General features: G+C 50.3%; 1 protein-coding gene across 1 annotated transcript in view; it reads right to left on the reverse strand.

Moving 5' to 3' along the window:
* Positions 1-1,589: 1,589 nt before the first annotated feature.
* The window catches only part of TJP3 (tight junction protein 3), an 82,983-nt gene continuing 63,816 nt past the window's right edge, over positions 1,590-20,756 (reverse strand). The window contains exons 16-19 of the mRNA XM_060232844.1: positions 15,002-15,313; positions 9,549-9,806; positions 4,752-4,804; positions 1,590-2,508 (exon numbers count right to left, since the gene is read on the reverse strand). Coding sequence (XP_060088827.1) covers positions 2,400-2,508; positions 4,752-4,804; positions 9,549-9,806; positions 15,002-15,313 — 732 coding nt within the window. The 3' untranslated portion in view covers positions 1,590-2,399. The remainder of the gene's footprint in view (positions 2,509-4,751; positions 4,805-9,548; positions 9,807-15,001; positions 15,314-20,756) is intronic.

A 20,756-nucleotide genomic window follows, 5' to 3' on the forward strand; every position in this document is an offset into this window, starting at 1 on the left:
TGTTCTACTGGAGAAAGTTTTCCTTCCAGACGTTTCATTCTCAGCTGCGGAGAACATCCTCAGTGGCGTTGCAGCCGGAGCAGGCGCTCTGACCTTCTTGGCTGCTGTGCATTGAGTGGGGCCAGGGCTGCTGGAGAGCTGCTGTTTCTAGGCTGGAGGGGGTGTGATGAAAGGGCAATTGGTTTGTGGATGTGCCCATTGTTTGGTGGGGCTTCCTGGAAGGGTAATGATAAGGAAACTGGCTGTTGAATGTGACCATTGTTCTGTGTTAATTGCTGGGAGGGTTGGAAGGGGTTTGAAGAAATAGCAAATAGCAGCTTTCCAGCAGTCCTGGCCCCACTCAATGCACAGCAGCCAAGAAGGTCTGAGCGCCTGCTCCGGCTGCAACGCCACTGAGGATGTTCTCCGCAGCTGAGAACGAAACGTCTGGAAGGAAAACTTTCTCCAGTAGAACACGGCACTTGATCCTGAAAGATTCTACAAACCCTAATGATGTTACCAGCCGTGAAAACCTGAAATCTTCAAATTTGAATTGTTTTTCTCTTTCTTTGCTTAGTCTGGTAACCATCCACCGCTCAAGGAAAAGTGTTAGGCAGGGCTCAGAAACCACTCCATGGGAATGTTCAGTAACTTCTCAGACTTCTGAGGTTTCAACAGGCTTTGAAGTCTGCAGCTTGAAATTTGCTTTGGAACTCCACATGGTAACAGTGACCGGGTGAACAGCATTCTCAAATTCTCAGAGGCATTAGTAGGTACGCTCCCAGTAATACTAAGTTGCTATTATTCCTCCCCCTTCACACACATGCAGCCCTTGTAGATAAGGAGGTAAGGCTGAGAGACTATTGACTTGTCCAAATCCATCTCAGAAACGGGCAGGATCTGAACCACAGACCTTCTCATTCACAACAGTTCGATGCTCAGGAAACTCATTATTGCAGTCAGTAATTGTCTTGGGCTGCTGCAGAATTTTAGGTATGTCGACCCACGGGCCCTACCCACCAGGGGCAAAGCAGCATTTTTGGAATGTTTCAGATTTGGGAAAGGAGGAAACCCCACAACCAAGACTGCCCTCAAATAGATGGTGGAGCTCGTTAGCATAACTCATTAGCATATGCCACCCCCAGCCCAAAGCAACCCAATGCAAGGAAGGAGAGCCCTGGGCGGGCGAGGCCTGCTTAGGCTGACTATAGATCCAGCCAGCCCAAGCAGGCCTCGCTCACCTGGGGCTCTCCTTGGCCACCCCCCACCACAGTCAAAAGATCACCAGGCCACCCAAAATCACATCAGAAGTGGAGAAAGGGTGGTGTGGGCTTCTCCTGGGGTTCATGAGGGCTGCTGGGAGTGTGGCAAAGCCCCTTGTGGCTGGCTGGCTGGCTGCCCGCTCTCCTAATCCAGGGATTGTTATGCAGCTGCACCTCCTATTCAATGACAAGGTAGGTAAGAGGGGAGGAGGAGGGGAACCCTCAGAAAAGTAGGTTCAGGAGCTGTGCTCCTGTGAGTTTCCGCTGAACCTGAGGTCTGACTGCCCTACTGACACAGTCCCTCGCCCAAATTGCTTCCTCCTTGTTGCTGAGCCAAAGGAGAGAAGGTGCGACACAACTCAAAGATTTCTTTATTACAAAGCAAACATCGTGCATCGCAAGTAGAGGGCTTCGCTGGGCCGACCTGAGGCTAGGCAGCCTCCAGACTGATAACGAAGTTGGGGTGTATATATATTTAAAAAGCCCATATTTGGTGGGAGATGCTGCATAGCTAAAAACAATCCATACAAAAAGGTCTACATAGTGGCGATCGTACTGTTAAAAAGATGACAGGTAGTTGTGGTTCTTTCAGTTACGCATTCTCAAGCCTGGCTTTGCTTGTGCAGCCTGCAGGACGAATCCTGCAAGTCGAGAACAAGGGGCGCCGGAGGCCATGGACGGAACACGCAGCTCCCCAAGAGAATGGGGAGGGGAAAGTTCTCCTGGACTCCCCCTTCTCCTCAGACCTCCCATGCCAGGCAACAAGTGAAGTGGGACCAACGCAGTACCATAGAGAGCTCTGGCACCTTCCCTGTGTCCTCGGCCTCTGAGGAAAACGGGAAAGGTGGCCAGATTTTCACCTGAGAAGCGGGAGGTATTGAGCAGCCTATTTTCTGGGGCCTGAGGAAAGGAGGCCACGCTCAGGTTACCCCTGCAGGGTAGAAGACATCAGCTGAGGGGAAGGTGCTCCATCTTCACCCTCGCGCCAGAAAAGTCCCCTTGGCGAGCCTCTCACAAAGGCGCAGGGCTGCAAAAGGAAGAAGAGCTTGCCGAAAATGTCCTTTCCCCCCCTGCGTAGGATGCAAAAGTCTTTAAAGGTTTTTTGGAGGGGGATGGAGAAGGCACAGGGGAGATGTTGCGGGGATGGGGACGGGGAGGTCACAGGTCTGTGGCTGGCCCCCAGTCGTAACCGTAGTCCTGGTCCGATTCAGATTCGTAGGCCTGAGCCTGCGTGAACTTCTTCCGGAGAGCTTGGTGTTCGTATTCCCTGGGAAGGAGACACAAGGAGGAGGATGAAGTCTGCAAGGTAATTTGGTGGGTCGGTTTCTTGCAGGCAAAGAGACACAAGACTGCCCTGAACTGATTTAAAGAACCTGAACACTAGCTTTCTTTTACAAATAACCTTCAGTGGCAGACAGGCCAGGGCCTCAGCTTGCCGGATGCCAAGTGGACCCCTGACGAAGAAGAAGGCGGCAGATTTATACCCCGCCCTTCCCTCTGAATCAGAGACTCGGAGTAGCTTACAATCTCCTTTCCCTTCTCCCCCCACAACAGACACCCTGTGAGGTGGGTGGGGCTGAGAGAGCTCTCCCAGAAGCTGCCCTTTCAAGGACAGAGTCTCAGAGTGGCCTACAATCTCCTTTCCCTTCCTCCCCCACAACAGACACACTGTGAGGTGAGTGGGGCTGAGAGCTCTCCCATAAGATGCCCTTTCAAGGACAGAGACTCAGAGCTGCCTACAATCTCCTTTCCCTTCTTCCGCCACAACAGACACACTGTGAGGTGAGTGGGGCTGAGAGAGCTCTCCCAGGAGCTGCCCTTTCAAGGACAGAGTCTCAGAGTGGCCTACAATCTCCTTTCCCTTCCTCTCCCACAACAGACACACTGTGAGGTGAGTGGGGCTGAGAGCTCTCCCATAAGATGCCCTTTCAAGGACAGAGACTCAGAGCGGCCTACAATCTCCTTTCCCTTCTTCCGCCACAACAGACACCCTGTGAGGTGGGTGGGGCTAAGAGAATTCTCCCAGGAGCTGCCCTTTCAAGGACAACCTCTGCCAGGGCTATGGCTGAGCCAAGGCCATTCCAGCGGGTGCAAGTGGAGGAGTGGGGAATCAAACCCGGTTTCCCCCAGATAAGAGTCCGCGCGCTTAACCACTACACCAAACTGGCCCTCTTAAACATTAGACAATATGTTAAAAATGTTAATGTCCTTTTAGTAGCTTGAAAATATAGTAGAAGTTCCAATATTGTTACTGTAATGCAACTAACATCAGCATGCGTCTTGGACTTTTTAATGACTATAGAATGGAAATGGTTTATTGTATATTTTGTTTGTAATATTTTACATTGTTTTTATTTGTTGTTAGCCGCCCTGAGCCCGTCAGGGGAGGGCAGGATATAAATCTGAATAAATAAAGAAAATTTACATTGCATTTAGGGTTGCCAGCCTCCAGGTGGGGCCTGGGGATCGCCCGCTTTTCCAAGTGATCTCCAGCTGGCAGAGATCGGCTCCCCTGGAGAAAATGCAATCTGTATTGACATTTAATATCTACTGCACTCTGCCCGTAAAACGTACAATATATGTACACTGTAATTATATATATATATAAACACACACATTTATTTTGCAAAAGTTTTAATTGTACCTTTTTCCACTTATGTATCTTTTGAAAATGTTATTTCTTATACAATTTAATGATAGCCTTATAGTTGTGGGTGGGCCCACTTTGTCTCCTGGCAACCAATATTTTTAGACCCAGTCCGCCACTGATAACCTTCGGTATCTCATTAGCCCTGGTTGTATTTATTCACTACTCCAGAGAGCTCTGGGGTGCTTTTTGGACTCCCCCTGCCCCTCAACACTCCCCTCATAACAACCCTGCAAAGTAGGTCTAAGAAACGGAAGAACCAGGTGGGGTCGAATGGCAGCGCTTGTGAAGTCCCACTGTGCCACACCCTCGTGCACATCTGCGAGCTCTTTCTAGAACAGGTCCGAAATCCCAGTCGTTTGAGAACGAAATCTGCGCAGCACCTTGATCAATCTGGGAAAGGCTTGCAAATAACCCCAGGCCTACAGAGAGCCTCTGGACACTGCCTGCCCCCACCAAGAGCCCGCCATGGCGGGGAGGGGGGGAAGGGTGCTAAGTGAAACGTGCCCCTGTTTTGCAAAGCTGACACTGCGTGGGGCAGCAGTAACAAAAGAACTTCCTGCTTCGTCCTTTCCTCCAGCAGCTACGTCAGGAATATCCTCACTCGGTCAGGAAGCTGGGGGCCCCTACAGGGACACACGAAGCTGCCTTATACTGAATTAGAGCCCCGCCCCCCCCCACATCGCCCTGTGGGTCCGTCGAAGTCAGTATTGTCAAGACAGACTGGGGCAGGGGCTCAGGCAAAGGTCTTTCCACATCACCTGCTACCGAGTCCTCTTACCTGGAGATGAACCTGAGGCCTTCAGCATGCCAAGCAGATGCCCTGCCCCTGAGCCCCGCCCCCTTCCCTGACGGTGGCTTACCTGATGTCATAGTCTTGTCTCCACTGCCCCTGGGGCTGCTGGTCACCTTCGTGCTGAGACGGAAAGAGAGAAAACACAAGGTGAAGAACAGCGAGAGCCACACGGAAATGTCACGCCTTTGTCATTCCAAGCAACCCAAGCGAAAGTCAGTCAAGACTTACCGTAAATGCCTCTTGAGATGAAAGAAACAAACTGCTCCTAGTGGGGTTATCTGGTGCCTGTCCTGTGCTCTCTCTCTCTCTCTCTCTCCTGTGCATATTTACTCCTAAAGTAAGTCCTCTTAAGTTCACTGGGCTTACTCCTGGGCAGGGGTGGGATTCTAGCAGGAGCTCCTTTGCATATTAAACCACGCCCCCTGATGTAGCCAAACCTCCGAGAGCTGACAACGCCACAACAATTCTATAGTGTCATCAAATATATTATACGACACTACAGAATTGTCGTGGCACTCCAAGAAGGATGGCTCACATCCAAAATGAAATCGGACCGGTTCTTTTTATCGTCGGGCTGGATTTAGAAAGAATATTGATTTATGGACAGTAGCTGTGTGGCGCACGGGATGTTTTTTTGACTGCATATTTGTATTGTAACATTGTGAATTACTGTGACTATATTACACTAATAATTTTGTAAACGGGGAGAGTATTTTGCTGTTAAATTTCCCTTGCACGGGAGGCAGCCTGGGAGCGAGGCCCAGCTGCCTCTTTCCTCCACCCGGGTCTCGGGCGGGCGAAAGAGGCGGTGCTGCGCCAGCTAGTGTGTGGGGAGGGGGTGCCCTAGGCAGCCGCCTAGATGGCCTAACTCCCACACGCAGGGCATGTGTGCCCTCACCATTGGTGGTACCCACAGCTGTCTCCAGACCCAGCAAACCCTCCCCCTTCCTTTGGAAGCTGCTTCAGTGCAGAGACTCAGCTGAGTTTCAAAGAGCTGCTTCCAGCTTTTACTCCACATCTTCTCAAAAGTCGGAGACGTTGGTTGTTGTAGATCAGAGGCCCCCAACCTTTTTTTATCTCAGGGAGTGGCCCCAGGGCTGGCTGGCCCACTGCGGCCCCAGAGCCAGCGGCAGCCCCCCCCCTGCACCTCCTCCTCCCCCTCGTTTCCTCCTCCCTCCTCTGCCCCGTTCCCTGCCCCCATGCAGCCTCACCGCCTCCTGTTTTTGCTACTTTAAGGCCAGGGAAGGTGAAGCGCCATCCAGACCAACCTCCCACCCCCCCATACCGATCAGCTGACCTAATCGCTGCTGCTGCGGTTTTCCCCGCTGATTGGATCAGCTGATCAGCAGGGGGTGGCGGAGGTCGGCCTGGAAAGCGCTTCATGGCACCTTCCCTGGCCTTAAAGTAGTATAAATGGGGAATGGTGAGGCTGCCGGGGGGGGGGGGGGGAGGCAGCTGCATGGCCCACCTGGAAACAGGCCACGGACCAGTACCGGTCCAGGGCCTGGGGTTGGGAATCCCTGTTGTAGATTTTCCGGGCTGTGTGGCCATGGTCTTGGCACTGTGAGACTTGATGCTTCGCCAGCAATTGTGACTGGCAGCCCAGAAGTGTAACCCAGAAATCTGGAGTTCTCTCTGGGTCAAATTGAGAAGAAATTGGTAGGCAGGTAATTTATATCTAGGGCAGGTGGGGTAGGGCTGAGTCATTATCTTGTGGGAGCTTCCTGGGCTGTGACATGCTAATGGAGGAGCTTACCTGAGGGGGTTCTTTTTTACATGAATTGGCTATTGAAATCCTAACCTTATCTGTAGTGTTGTAAGTTGTAGGGCATTTGTGTTTTTCAGGACTGGAAGCCATGCTCTATTCATTTTTAAACTTCCTTCCTTCCTGTTGAAATCGTGTTTATGTTTATGGATTTCAATGGCTTCCCTGCGTAATCTAACATGGTGATTGGATGTGTTATCCAGCATTACAGTCTTGGAATAAGATACTGTGTCCTATTTGAGCTAGGTTATGTTCAACCGCTGCTGATTTTTCAGGTTGGCCAAGTTTGCAGTGTCTTTCATGTTCTTTTACTCTTGTCTGGATGCTGTGTTGTGTGGTCCCGATGTAAACTTGTCCACAACTGCAGGGTATGCAGTATAGTCCTGCAGAAGTGATGTTGCCTCTGCATCTGCTATTTGGAAGAACCTGCCTCCACGAGAGGATAATGATTAGCACAGACAGAGGGTTGCCAGGCAGTGTCTGGCAACCACTGGGGAAGGTTGCGGGGGGCCACTATCCTGGGAGAAAAATTGAAAAGGGAAATGCCTTGGCTACTTACCGGAAGGTCTGACCATACAGTTCCTAGAGCTACCTGGAAATGACAACAGTAGCTCTAGCAAATCATCAGAAGCTGTATGGTAACATCACCATAGAGTTTCTGGCAATTGCTAGAGCAGGGATGGCCAAACTTGCTTCACGTAAAAGGCACAGAGAATAAATGTCAGACGTTTGAGAGACGCAAGACAGGGCGGGAGGGGTAGAAAGAAAGCAACTTTAACTTTAAATGCATTCTCCAAGCCACCAGCTGGTTTGGCTTGGAGATTTAAAGAGAGAAATGCCTTCTCCAGGCCAGCTCACAAAGCGGTGGGGGCTTCAAGAGCCACACAATATATGTATGAAAGAGCCACATGTGGCTTCTGAGCCACAGTTTGGCCACCCATGTGCTAGAGCTACCTTTATAGCTTTTCCGTCGCTCTAGGAACAGGGAAGGAATTCTGCGATCAGCACTTCCAGTAAGTAGATGAGGCCTTATTTTTCATTTCCCCCCCTGCTCAGGATGATGGCCACTGTCTCTTGGGCCCTAGTTTCTGCCCGCTGATGGCAGGTGGACTAACATTGGCTGGATGTCCCCATCGTAAGTGGGCAGGGCTTTTTCTGTAGCAGGAGCTCCTTTGCCTATTAGGCCACACCCACGTGATGTAGCCAACCTTCCTGGAGCTTACAGGGCTCTTCTTACAGGGCCTACTGTAAGCTCCAAGAAGGTTGGCTCCATCAGGGGTGTGTGGCCTAATATGCAAAGGAGGTCCTGCTAGAATTCCTTACAGGGCTCTTCGTACAGGGCCTGCTGGAAGCTCCAGGAGGATTGGCTGCATCAGGGGGGTGTGGCCTAATATGCAAAGGAGGTCCTGCTAGAATTCCTTACAGGGCTCTTCGTACAGGGCCTGCTGGAAGCTCCAGGAGGATTGGCTCCATCAGGGGGGTGTGGCCTAATATGCAAAGGAGGTCCTGCTAGAATTCCTTACAGGGCTCTTCGTACAGGGCCTACTGGAAGCTCCAGGAGGATTGGCTACATCAGGGTGGGTGTGGCCTAATATGCAAAGGAGGTCCTGCTAGAATTCCTTACAGGGCTCTTAGTACAGGGCCTGCTGGAAGCTCCAGGAGGATTGGCTGCATCAGGGGGGTGTGGTCTAATAGGCAAAGGAGGTCCTGCTAGAATTCCTTACAGGGCTCTTAGTACAGGGCCTACTGGAAGCTCCAGGAGGATTGGCTACATCAGGGGGGTGTGGCCTAATATGCAAAGGAGGTCCTGCTAGAATTCCTTAAAGGGCTCTTCTCACAGGGCCTACTGGAAGCTCCAGGAGGATTGGCTACATCAGGGAGGTGTGGCCTAATATGCAAAGGAGGTCCTGCTAGAATTCCTTACAGGGCTCTTCGTACAGGGCCTACTGGAAGCTCCAGGAGGATTGGCTACATCAGGGAGGTGTGGCCTAATATGCAAAGGAGGTCCTGCTAGAATTCCTTACAGGGCTCTTCTTACAGGGCCTACTGTAAGCTCCAAGAAGGTTGGCTACATCAGGGGTGTGAGGCCTAATATGCAAAGGAGTTCCTGCTACAAAAGAAAGCCCTGTAAGTGGGCAAGTTGGAACCTGACATGGAACCCAGTTGCTGTTAATTTTAATTTACTTATTTATAACAGTCATAGACCAACAAACAATTCATAAAAGTCCAATTCATAACCAATAAAAGGTGATATAAATATACAATATTATACACTAAAATATGATACCACCTAAAATATACATAAAATACGAATACAGACTTTAAGACACTGACACTGAAGATGTAAAATCAGTGTTAAAACCAAGGATGAACTAAAAACCCTGTCTAGACCTCTTTGTTTCTTCCCTTAATAAATTAAGGGGAAATTGTATTGCAATTGCTGCTTTGTGATTGGCCACATCCTCACGGCATAGGGTTGCCGATCCCCAGGTGGGGGCAGGGGATCCCCCGGTTTGGAGACCCTCCCCCCGCTTCAAGGTCGTCAGAAAGCGGGGGGAGGGGAGGGAAATGTCTGCTGGGAACTCTGTTATTCCCTATGGAGATTTATTCCCATAGAAAATCATGGAGAATTGATCTGCGGGTATCTGGGGCTCTGGGGGGGGCTGTTTTTTGGGGAAGAGGCACCAAATTTTCAGTATAGCATCTAGTGCCTCTCCCCAATATACCCCCAAGTTTCAAAAAGATTGGACCAGGGGGTCCAATTCTATGAGCCCCAAAAGAAGGTGCCCCTATCCTTCATGATTTCCTATGGAAGGAAGGCATTGAAAAGGTGTGCCATCCCTTTAAATGTGATGGCCAGAACTCCCTTTGGAGTTCAGTTATGCTTGTCACAGCCTTGATCTTGGCTCCACCCCCAATGTCTCCTGGCTCCACCCCCAAAGTCCCCAGATATTTCTTGACTTGGACTTGGCAACCCTATTGCGGCAGGCATTTTGTGGCGACACCCACTACCCTCTCTCACATTCCTGAAGCGCCTGCAGGTTCGACAAGGCTGGCAACTCCCGCTTCATGGTCAAACAGGGCTTTGCTTCTCCTTACCTGGTCGATGGGGTACGCCAGAGCGGCTGCCACCCGCTTGCTCAAGTCCAGCTCCTGGCTTTGCTCGGCGGGCTCTGAAGAGCGAGCCAGAGCCTGTTCCTCGTAGGGTTCATCGAGCTCCTGGTCCGTGTACGCCTCGCCCTCCGCGTCCGTTTCGTCGTAGTCACTGTTGGCCTGGCTGTCGCAGGTGAGGTAACCGGAACTGCCAGCAAGGGGCTGGCTTAGCATTTCTAAGCCTTCCATAGCCGGGGCGTCCACCTGCAGAAATGGGGACAGTAGTCCAATGGCAGTGTTGAGGACATTTCTGATGACACCGTGTAGCATATATGAACATATATATGACCATATGAAGCTGCCTTATACTGAATCAGACTCTGGGTCCATCAAAGTCCGTATTGTCTTCTCAGACTGGCAGCGGCTCTCCAGGGTCTCAGGATGAGGTTTTTCACACCTATTTGCCTGGACCCTTTTTTGGAGATGCCAGGGATTGAACCTGGGACCTTTTGCTTCCCAAGCAGATGCTCTACCACGGAGCCACCATCCCTCAAAGTGATCACAAAGAGGGGAGGGGGGCTTCCCAAGGTTGTCTTTCAGGAACAAACAAACAAACCTGCTAACAACTCACTTAACAGCCTCAAACTCACAGCTGTTCTTCTGCAATATGGATCTCAGAACCCTGACTTGACCTTATAGGCTGGTTCATAGAATCATAGAGATGGAAGGGACCTCTGGGGTCATCTAGTCCAACCCCCTGCACAATACAGGAAATTCACAAATATCTCTCCCCCACCCCCACACCTCCTCCACACCAAGAAGACAGCAGAAGTTATTTATTTATTCATTTGCCCACCTTAGATTTGTATCCCGCCCACTCCTCAAGCGGACTCAGGGCGGCTAACAGTCATGTTAAAAACAACAATTTCAGTTGCAATTTTAAAAACGATAAAACTTGAACAAATAACAATTTACACTATATATCGGGTGCTATACAAGAATATTAACATAGGTGGATCAGATTATACTAATGTCATAATTCTTCTGTTTATCTTTTAGTGGTCCTTCTGATGGTATTGCCCAGAATCATAGAAGAGGCAGCCTTCTCCCACTTAATTATTATAGGCCTGTCGGAAAAGTTCAGTTTTCCAGGCCCTGGGGAATTGGGAGAGATTCTGCAGGGCTCTTATGGCCTCTGGGAGAGCATTCCACAGCATTGGTGCTGCCACTGAGAAGGCCGTGGCCCATGTAAAGCTTAGTATGGCCTCCCTTTGTCTGGGGATGGATAGCCGATTTTGAGCTCCCCAACGCAGTGCTCTCTGGGGAACATATGGGGAAAGGCGGTGTCATGATCCTGGCCCTAGTAAGGCCTTCAGGCTCCAGAGAAGCCTGCCTCAGAGTTATACTGAAAAGCCTACATTTCCCAGAATCCCTTCTGTCCCTCTGATTGGTTGGCAAGATTTTTTCTGTTGTTCACTCTGCCTGGTCTTCACGCCTATTATTTGGTCTAACTTAAAGGAGGCCCGTGGCGCAGAGTAGTAAAGCTGCAGTACTGCAGTCCTAATCTCTGCTCACGACCTGAGTTCGATCCCTGGTGGAAGCTGGGTTTTCAGGTAGCCGGCTTGAGGTTGACTCAGCCTTCCATCCTTCCGAGGTCGGTCAAATGAGCACCCAGCTTGCTGGGGGGAAAGTGTAGATGACTGGGGAAAGCAATGGCAAACCACCCCGTAAAAAGTCTGCCGTGAAAATGTTGTGAAAGCAACGTCACCCCAGAGTCGGAAACGACTGGCGCTTGCACAGGGGACCTTTCCTTCCAAAGGAGGCCTGAAGGGCTTGGGAGGGAACTCTGGGCCTTCTCAAACGGAACCCTTAACCCAGAGTGGTGGCAGCAATTGGTCATACCCCCCTAAGTTGTGACAGGCCTGGAGAATAATTGCTGCTTTACCTCACTCAGCTGACTCAGTGAAGTCATTTCCCTGGACGTGTAAGAAAGGGCCATGAGAACTAAGCACTGGTGCAATTCTTCTCCCCTCCTTTCCACAGAACTTTGCTGTCAGATGGCCATCTAGCCTCTCTTTAAAAACCTCCAAGGAAGGAAAGCCCACCACCTCCCGAGGAAGCCTCTTCCACTGAGGAACTGCTCTCACTGTCAAGGAAGTTCTTCCTAATGTTTAGTCGAAAACGCTTTTGACAATATCAAAGCCATTGGTTCTAGTCTGACCTTCTGGGGCCACAGAAAACAATTCTGCACCATCCTCTGTATGACAGCCATTTGAGTACTTGACGAGGGTGATCATATCACCTCTCAGTTGTCTCCTTTGGACCTGGTTCCAGCTTGTCTAGATCCTCAGCCCCACCCACCTCACAGGGTGTCTGTTGTGGGGAAGGGAAAGGAGATTGTAGGCTGCTCTGAGACTCTGTCCTTGAAAGGGCAGCTGCTGTGAGAGCCCTCTCAGCCCCACCCGCCTCACAGGGTGTCTGTTGTGGGGGAGGAAGGGAAAGGAGATTGTAGGCTGCTCTGAGACTCTGTCCTTGAAAGGGCAGCGGCTGTGAGAGCTCTCTCAGCCCCATCTGCCTCACAGGGTGTCTGTTGTGGGGAAGGGAAAGGAGATCGTAGGCCGCTCTGAGACTCTGTCCTTGAAAGGGCAGCGGCTGTGAGAGCCCTCTCAGCCCCACCCACCTCACAGGGTGTCTGTTGTGGAGGAGGAAGGGAAAGGAGATTGTAGGCCGCTCTGAGACTCTGTCCTTGAAAGGGCAGCGGCTGTGAGAGCCCTCTCAGCCCCACCTACCTCACAGGGTGTCTGTTGTGGGGGAGGAAGTGAAAGGAGATTGTAGGCCGCTCTGAGACTCTGTCCTTGAAAGGGCAGCGGCTGTGAGAGCCCTCTCAGCCCCACCCACCTCACAGGGTGTCTGTTGTGGAGGAGGAAGGGAAAGGAGATTGTAGGCCGCTCTGAGACTCTGTCCTTGAAAGGGCAGCTGCTGTGAGAGCTCTCTCAGCCCCACCTGCCTCACAGGGTGTCTGTTGTGAGGGAGGAAGTGAAAGGAGATTGTAGGCCACTCTGAGACTCTGTCCTTGAAAGGGCAGCGGCTGTGAGAGCCCTCTCAGCCCCACCCACCTCACAGGGTATCTGTTGTGGAGGAGGAAGGGAAAGGAGATGGCAGACTGCTCTGAGACTCCCCATTTAGTAATATCTGGAAATTTAATAAGCTGCCAGCAATACAGGAAACCCATCACCCCAGGCCTTCCCAATTTCTCTGCCGTAGGATATTGCTCTCGCTGTCCCATTTCAGCACAAAATCAAACAGATGTCCATCCAAGACACCATCCCCGATCGTTTGCAAAACCCCCAAGAAATAAGCTCGTTTGCCCAAATAGACCGATTCCCCACTAGCCTTACGCCGCTGTCACTCTCCTCTTCTCCGTCTAGGGTTGCCAAGTCCAATTCAAGAAATATCTGGGGACTTTGGAGGTGGAGCCAGGAGACTTTGGGGGTGGAGCCAAGAATAAGGGTGTGACAAGCATCATTGAACTCCAAAGGAACTCACATTTAAAGGGACTGCACACCTTTTTAAATGCCTTTCTTCCATAGGAAATAATGAAGGATAGGGGCACCTTCTTTGGGGGCTCATAGAATTGGACCCCTTGGTCCAATCTTTTTGAAACTTGGGGGGTATTTTGGGGAGAGGCACTAGATGCTATACTGAAAATTTGGTGCCTCTATCTCAAAAAACAGCCCCCCCAGAGCCCCCGAGATCCGTGGATCAATTCCCCATCATTCCCTATGGGAATCGTTCATGGAGGTGCATGATAGCTGTGGGGGCGGGGCTTCCCCTGCCGGCCAGCTGGCTGGGGGAGGGGGGAAGCCTGTAAAACCGGGGGATCCCCCTCTGGGACCTGGGGATTGGGAAGCCTATCTCCGTCAGATTTCACACTCTTGGGCCTGCAACTCGCCCCGCCTCTTTTGTGCAGCAGACAAGATCCTCTCAAAACCAGTTTCTGCCACGCGAAAAAGGCGAAGCAAGTTGCAGCCCCGGGGCAGACAGTGTGAAATCTGACAGAAGCCCCGCAGAGGAGAGGAGAGGAGAGTGAGAGCGGCATAAGGCTAATGGGGAATCGGTCACAACCTTGCTCTAAAGCAGAGGAGCAAATGGGGTGAAAAAACCCTCAGCTTCTTAGAGTAGCCAAATGAACCATCCAGGCTGAGGGAACGGTGGCTTTGGCTGCAGCTTGACCATGTAAGCAGTGGAATTCTAGCAGGCACTCCTTTGCATATTAGGCCACACACCCCTGATGTAGCCAAGAGTTTACAAAAAAGAGCCTTGTCAGCTCTTGGAGGATTGGCTACATCAGGGGGCATGGCCTAATATGCAAATGAGCTCCTGCTAGAATTCCACCCCTGCATGTAAGCAATGGAGGGGGGGGGAAGGTTTAGTTGATCAGTTGGCGAGATTAATCAACATTACAGAATCTGTCAGGCAGCATGAAAATGTACTCTTTGTCCAAACTCCTCAAAGTGCTGGACACAGTTCTCTCTTCCTCTCGTTACGTTTCACAACATCCCTGTATGGTAGGGTGGGGAGCTGAGAACATGCTGAACCGATCCAACGTGCATCTAAAACACCTTTACTTAGAAGCGAATCCCACCACCCGCAGTAAAAGGCTGCTTTCACCTACGTTGGATAATGCATTTTCAACACACTTCCAGCAGTTGTTTGCAAGTGGGTTTTCCAGTTCCACACAAAAGAAAACGTGCTTGCAAACAATTGCCGAAGTGCATTATCCAACCAGCGTAAAGAAGAAGATGATGATGATATTGGATTTGTATCCTGTTCTCCACTCTGAATCTCAGAGGCTCAGAGCAGCTCACAGTCTCCTTTCCCTTCCTCCCCCGCAACAGACACCCTGTGAGGCAGGTGGGGCTGAGAGAGTTCTCCCAGAAGCTGCCCTTTCAAGGACAGATTCTCAGAGAGGCCTACAATCTCCTTTCCCTTCCTGCCCTGCAACAGATAACCTGCGAGGCGGGTGGGGCTGAGAGAGCTCTCCCAGAAGCTGCCCTTTCAAGGATAGAGTCTGAGAGAGGCCTACAATCTCCTTTCCCTTCCTGCCCTGCAACAGACACCCTGTGAGGCAGGTGGGGCTGAGAGAGCTCTCCCAGAAGCTGCCCTTTCAAGGACAGAGTCTCAGAGAGGCCTACAATCTCCTTTTCCTTCCTTCCCCACAACAGACACCCTGTGAGGTGGGTGGAGCTGGAGAGGGCTCTCACAGCAGCTGCCTTTTCAAGGACAACCTCTGCCAGAGCTATGGCTGACCCGAGGCCATGCTAGCAGGTGCAAGTGGAGGAGTGGGGAATCAAACCCAGCTCTCCCAGATAAGAGTCCGCACACTTAACCAGTACATCAGACAGGATGTAGTGGTTTCATCCCACCGCCTCCAAGAGCTCTCAGCCCTCGACACCCACCTGCTCTTCCGTTGTCCAGATGGGCCGGCCTTGCTGTGTGTGGATGATGTCCTTGAGGCTCTGGTACCAGCTGTTGGAGCTCCCCGCGAGACTGAGGGTGGCCGTGAAGAGGTGGCTCCAGTTTTTGCGCATTTTGGTGGCCTGAGCGTAGAGGCGGCGGGAGCTTTTCTTGGAGTCGGGCACCAGCCACTGCCGCATGGCCTTCACCCCCTGGCGGCTGTCAGGGTCACAGAAGACCACGATCGGGAAGTACTGCACGTAGTTGAGACGCTCCACTGCTGCAGGAGTGATGTCCAGCAAGGCGTGCCTCTCCTGCAAGGGGGAAACTCAGTCACGTTCACCAATCATTCAGGCATGCTCTCCCTGCATTAGAATGGCAGTCACGCTTCACTCTAGAGCAGGGGTGTCAAACATGCGGTCCGAGGGCCGAATCAGGCCCCCGGAGGGCTCCTATCAGGCCCTCGAGCGACTGGCTGCCATCTGCTTCCTTCTCCCGCTCTCTTGCTTCCTTCTGCATAACCAGCCTATGAAGGGATCTTGTTCTTCATTGTCCTTCTGCATCACAGCTTGCTTTGCCAGGCTTGCTGAATTGCACAGAAGCGACAGAGCAAAGCCTCTGTTTCTCCATTGGTTGAGGCTCCTCCCTCGGGGAGGAAGGTGGGGAGAGATCGCTTGCTTTGGTAGGCTCTCTCAACCACACAGCAGAGCTACTGAGCCAAGCCTCTCTGCCATCTATTGGCTGAGGCTCCGCCTCCTCCTGGTCCACTGGGGAAGGAAGGAAAGAGCCAGAGCTTCCTTTGCCCAGTTCCCTGGACCTCATGGGAGAAATACAAAGAAAGCACCTTTAAGTCCTACGAGTGCTAATGTTTTAAGTATGTTTAAGTTGTTGTTTTTTAAAAAAATCTTTAACTGTGTTTGTCTGTGTCCTTTCTAAAGTGTATATCTCTGCTACCTAATCTTAAATAGGTACCTGACCTGGCCCGACAAGGTCTCCTTTATGTCAGATCCAGCCCTCATAACAAATGAGTTTGACATTTGTGAGCTTCTCCCTTATATCTGAAAATCGTGCTTCTCTCATCGCCTGGAGCCAAGCTGCCTGGTATTATAGAGTTTGTGAAGAGGCCAGAGGCAGCCGTGATTAAGTGGTGAGGGAAAAGCACTTTGTGCTTGCTCAGAAGTACTTTTCCTTCCCACAAACAGCCCTGGAGTCGAAAACAAATTTTCCAGCTAAGCTTTGGTGAGGTGTGGCAAAAACGTATTTATTTACTTCAATTATATCCCTCCAGTCTCCCCAATGGGGGACGCAATGTCGCTTACATGCTTCTAGGGCTTTTTTTTGGTAGCAGGAACTCCTTTGCTTATTAGGCCACACCCCTCTTACATAGCCAATCCTCCAAGAGCTTACAGGGCTCTTAGTACAGGGCCCACTGTAAGCTCCAGGAGAATTGGCTACATTGGGGAGGGGAGGTGGGGCCTAATATGCAAAGGAGCTCCTGCTACAAAAAAAGCCCTTAATACATGAAAATTATAGCAAAGTGCCAGAATTTTCTCATCCAGAAGAACATGTGAATGTGACACGATTCCGGTAAAGGTCGTGTTTCAAATACGATTCTTCGTCTGACAAAAGAAGGTAGTTTTCTGGAATCACAGCTCAATTCGTAATATGCTTAGGTCAATTTCATTAGGCAACAGTTCTCTATGAGCAGCCAACGCCGCAAGCTGAGAGCATAAGAACATAAGAGAAGCCATGTTGGATCAGGCCAACGGCCCATCAAGTCCAACACTCTGTGTCACACAGTGGCCAAAAATTTTATATACACACATACACTGTGGCTAATAGCCACTGATGGACCTGTGCTCCATATTTTTATCTAAACCCTTCTTGAAGGTGGCTATACTTGTGGCCGCCACCACCTCCTGTGGCAGTGAATTCCACATGTTAATCACCCTTTGGGTGAAGAAGTACTTCCTTTTATCCGTTTTAACCTGTCTGCTCAGCAATTAATTGGGAACCAGCGCTCTCTATATAATGGCAATGTTGCTGATCAGGGCAGACACTATCGGTTCTCCCTAGTATCACATTCACATGCTCTTCAGGATGAGAAAATTCTGGCACCTTCCTATAATTTTCATGTATTAAGTGTTTTTCCTGTGCGGGAGGGCCATACATGAAATTATTGTAGATTGATACATGTGTTCATATTTTCAGTGTATGCTTTCTTCAATGTATGAGTGTTAAATGATTTTTCAAGGCATTAATAATAATAAGCAATGCGTAATCAGTACTTCTTGTGGAAAAAAGGAAAGGAAAGGTCCCCTGTGCAAACACCAGTCGTTTCTGACTCTGGGGTGACGTTGCTTTCACAACGTTTTCACAGCAGACTTTTTATGGGGTGGTTTGCCATTGCCTTCCTCAGTCATCTACACTTTCCCCCCAGCAAGCTGGGTACTCATTTTACTGACCTCGGAAGGATGGAAGGCTGATGCAACCTCGAGCCGGCTACCTGAAAACTCAGCTTCCGCCGGGGATTGAACTCAGGTCGTGAGCAGAGCTTAGGACTGCAGTACTGCAACTTTTACACTCTGCACCACGGGGCTCTTGCTTCTTCTTGTGAGTAACGTGTAATCAGTACTTCTCATGAGTAACAGTGATTTAATGTTGGTAATTTTTCACTTGTAACAAGGTTTTCTCCCCGTCTTTTACTTTCCGTGTTCCTTTTCCTTTTTTGCCACAAAAAAAAGCCCTGCATGCTTCTGCTTTCTTGCGTTTTATCCTGACAACAACTTTGTGAGGTAGTGCGAGGCTGAGAGGGTGTGAACTGGCCCAAGGTCACCCAGCAAGATTCCATGGCAGAGTGGGGAATTCGAACCTCGCTCTCTTAGATCTTCGTCTGACTCTCTAGCCACTACACCACGTTGGCTCTCCAGATCCTTGAGAGGTTGCCATGTTAGTCTGCAGTGGCAAAACCAAAAAGGCATCTCGTGTCTCCTCAAAAGCTAACAGGTTCCTGGTAGCATAAACTCAGCGTCTCAGTGAGAAATGGGGACGAGGAATGTCATAAATAATATAAAGGCAGAGAACTCGCTTTGCCAGTCCCCAATCCGCAGACACAGTAGAAAAGACTATGAAATGCAAATAGTACTACTTGTGATGCAGAAGAGCAAGGCTCAATAGTATCATTGACAACAGCTGTAGGCATCGAGTTGAGCTCCAGCGAATACAATTAAGTCCACTGTTAATTCCTCATTCTGCCAATTATGTATTCAGCGTTCCTTTATGCTGCAATAAATTGGTTATTTCTGAGGCACCGTAAAACTCTTCTTTATGTAAAGGACGGAGAGAAATCGCATCATCCATTCAATGTACATTCTGCCATCGAACTATGATTTTTAATGGTAAAGAAATTCAGGGGAAAAGCTGTATCTTATTAAGCTAGAAGGAGAAAGAAGGAGGAGGAGGAGAAAGCTCTTGCCCAGGCCTCAGATTCAGCAGGAGCTCACAGGATCACAACTCCTAAACCTTTCTGAGGGTTCCCCCTCTTCCTCCCCACTTAACTTCCTTGTCCACTGAATAGGAGGTGCAGCTGCATAACAATCCCTGGATTAGGAGAGCAGGCAGCCAGCCAGCCACCAAGGGCTTTGCCACACCCCCAGCAGCCCTCATTCACCCCTGGAGAAGCCTACGCCACCCTTTCTCCACTTCTGATGTGATTTTGGGCAGTGGGTGGCTTGCTGGCCTTTTGACTGTGGGGGGACAGCCAAGGAGAGCCCCAGGCGAGCGAGGCCTGCTTGGGCTGGCTGGATCTCTAACCAGACCAAGCAGGCCTCGCTTACTTGGGGCGCTCCTTTCTTGCATCAGGTTGCTTTTGGCTGGGGGTGGTGGTGGCATATGCTGATGAGTTATGTGAATGAGCTCCACCACCTGTTTTTCTACAAAGTGACCCCTGCCGCTGCCCAAAATGAGGCCTGCTTCTACCCCATGCATTTATGGAAATGGAGTCTCCCACCTGCTCAGCGATTTGCCGCACCGAATCCAACTTGATGACTTTTGCAGATCCTCCTTCTCTGGAGACACTCTCTAACAAACAAGAGGGAGAGGGAGAGAGAAAGAGAGAGAGATTGTTTCAGCAAATGGCTCCTTGCAGTTGAGGAACTCCGCACAATTGTCCCTGGATTCCTTGGGGAAATGGGGTGGGAGGGTCTCCGATGCTTAGCTTGGGTCAAGGGAACACCCACCAGCGATCTCAAACTGATCCGGCATCTCAGCACTCAGCTTCTGCATGGCGATGTCGGCGATGGGGCCCAGAATTACCACCGGCCGTTTAAAAGTTGCTGCAGGGGAAGGAGAAGGTATACAAGAGAGGTCAGGGAGGAGGTGCAATGAACCTTCTGGCTCCTTCAAAACAAGGTTAAGTTTCTAGTCCCTATGGAGGCAGGGGCAGATAAGAACATAAGAAGAGCCCAGCTGGATGAGACCAAGAGCCCATTTAGTCCAGCATCTTGTCTCAAGCAGTAGCCAGCAGGACATAGAGGCCGAGGCATAAGAACATAAGAGAAGCCATGTTGGATTAGGCCAATGGCCCATCCAGTCCAACACTCTGCGTCACACAGTGGACACACACACTTCTTGGAACGCAGCGACCTAGCAACTGTGATCCACGCAACGGTCACCTCGAGATTAGACTACTGCAATGCCCTCTACATGGAGCTGCCCTTATACCGAACACGGAAACTCCAGGTAGTGCAGAACGCGGCGGCCAGGCTGCTAGTGCGACTACCTCGGTGAGAACACATGCGGCCTGGGCTGCGGGACCTGCACTGGCTGCCGGTTGTATACCGTGTTCGCTATAAGGTGCTGGTTATTACCTTTAAAGCCCTATATGGCCGAGGACCTGCCTACCTTAGGGACCGCCTCTCCCCATATGTCCCCCAGAGAGCACTGAGATCTAGCTCTCAAAACCTTTTAAAAATCCCTGGGCCAAGAGAGGCTAGACTGAAGACAACCAGAGAGCAAGCCTTTTCAGCAATGGCCCCTCGATGGTGGAATCAACTTCCAGAGATGGTGCGAGCCCTGCGGGACCTGAACCAGTTCCGCAGGGCTTGCAAAACCTCTCTGTTTCAGCTTGCTTTTGGGACAGAACCTGGCTAAATGGATCTGTAGCCATCCAGCCATCTTGTGCATGATTGTGATCAATAGCACTTTATAGCACCTGTTTTATCTATTTAATTAACTATGTATTTGCATCGCAACTGAATTGTATTTTAAAATTGTTTGTTTTATATTGTATTTTATTTATATCATGGTCTTCCATGTCTGTGAGCCGCCCTGAGCCCGCCTTTGGCGGGGGAGGGCGGGATATAAAAATAAATTTATCTTATCTTATCTTATCTTACAGTGGCCAATATATATATATATTTTTTCCTGATTCCCTGATGCGGCCTGAATGTGGAGGTTCCCCTCAGTCACGGTGGCCAGTAGCCACTGATAGACCTATCCTCTGTAAATCTATCTAATCTCCTTTTAAAACGGCCATCACTACCTCCTCTGGCAGCAGATTCAACATTTTAATCCCTCTCTGTGTAAAGAAGTATTTCCTTTTGTCCATCCCGAATCTATTACCCGTCAGCTTGGATGCCTTCAATTTCTAGTATTTGGGGAGAGGGAGAAAAATTTCTCTTTGTCGACTCTCTCCACCATGTGCATAATTTTATAAACCTTTCTCACATCCCCCTGGAGTTGTCTCTTTTCTAAACT

Source organism: Heteronotia binoei, chromosome 2, assembly GCF_032191835.1.
Source record: "Heteronotia binoei isolate CCM8104 ecotype False Entrance Well chromosome 2, APGP_CSIRO_Hbin_v1, whole genome shotgun sequence".
Lineage (NCBI taxonomy): Eukaryota > Metazoa > Chordata > Lepidosauria > Squamata > Gekkonidae > Heteronotia > Heteronotia binoei.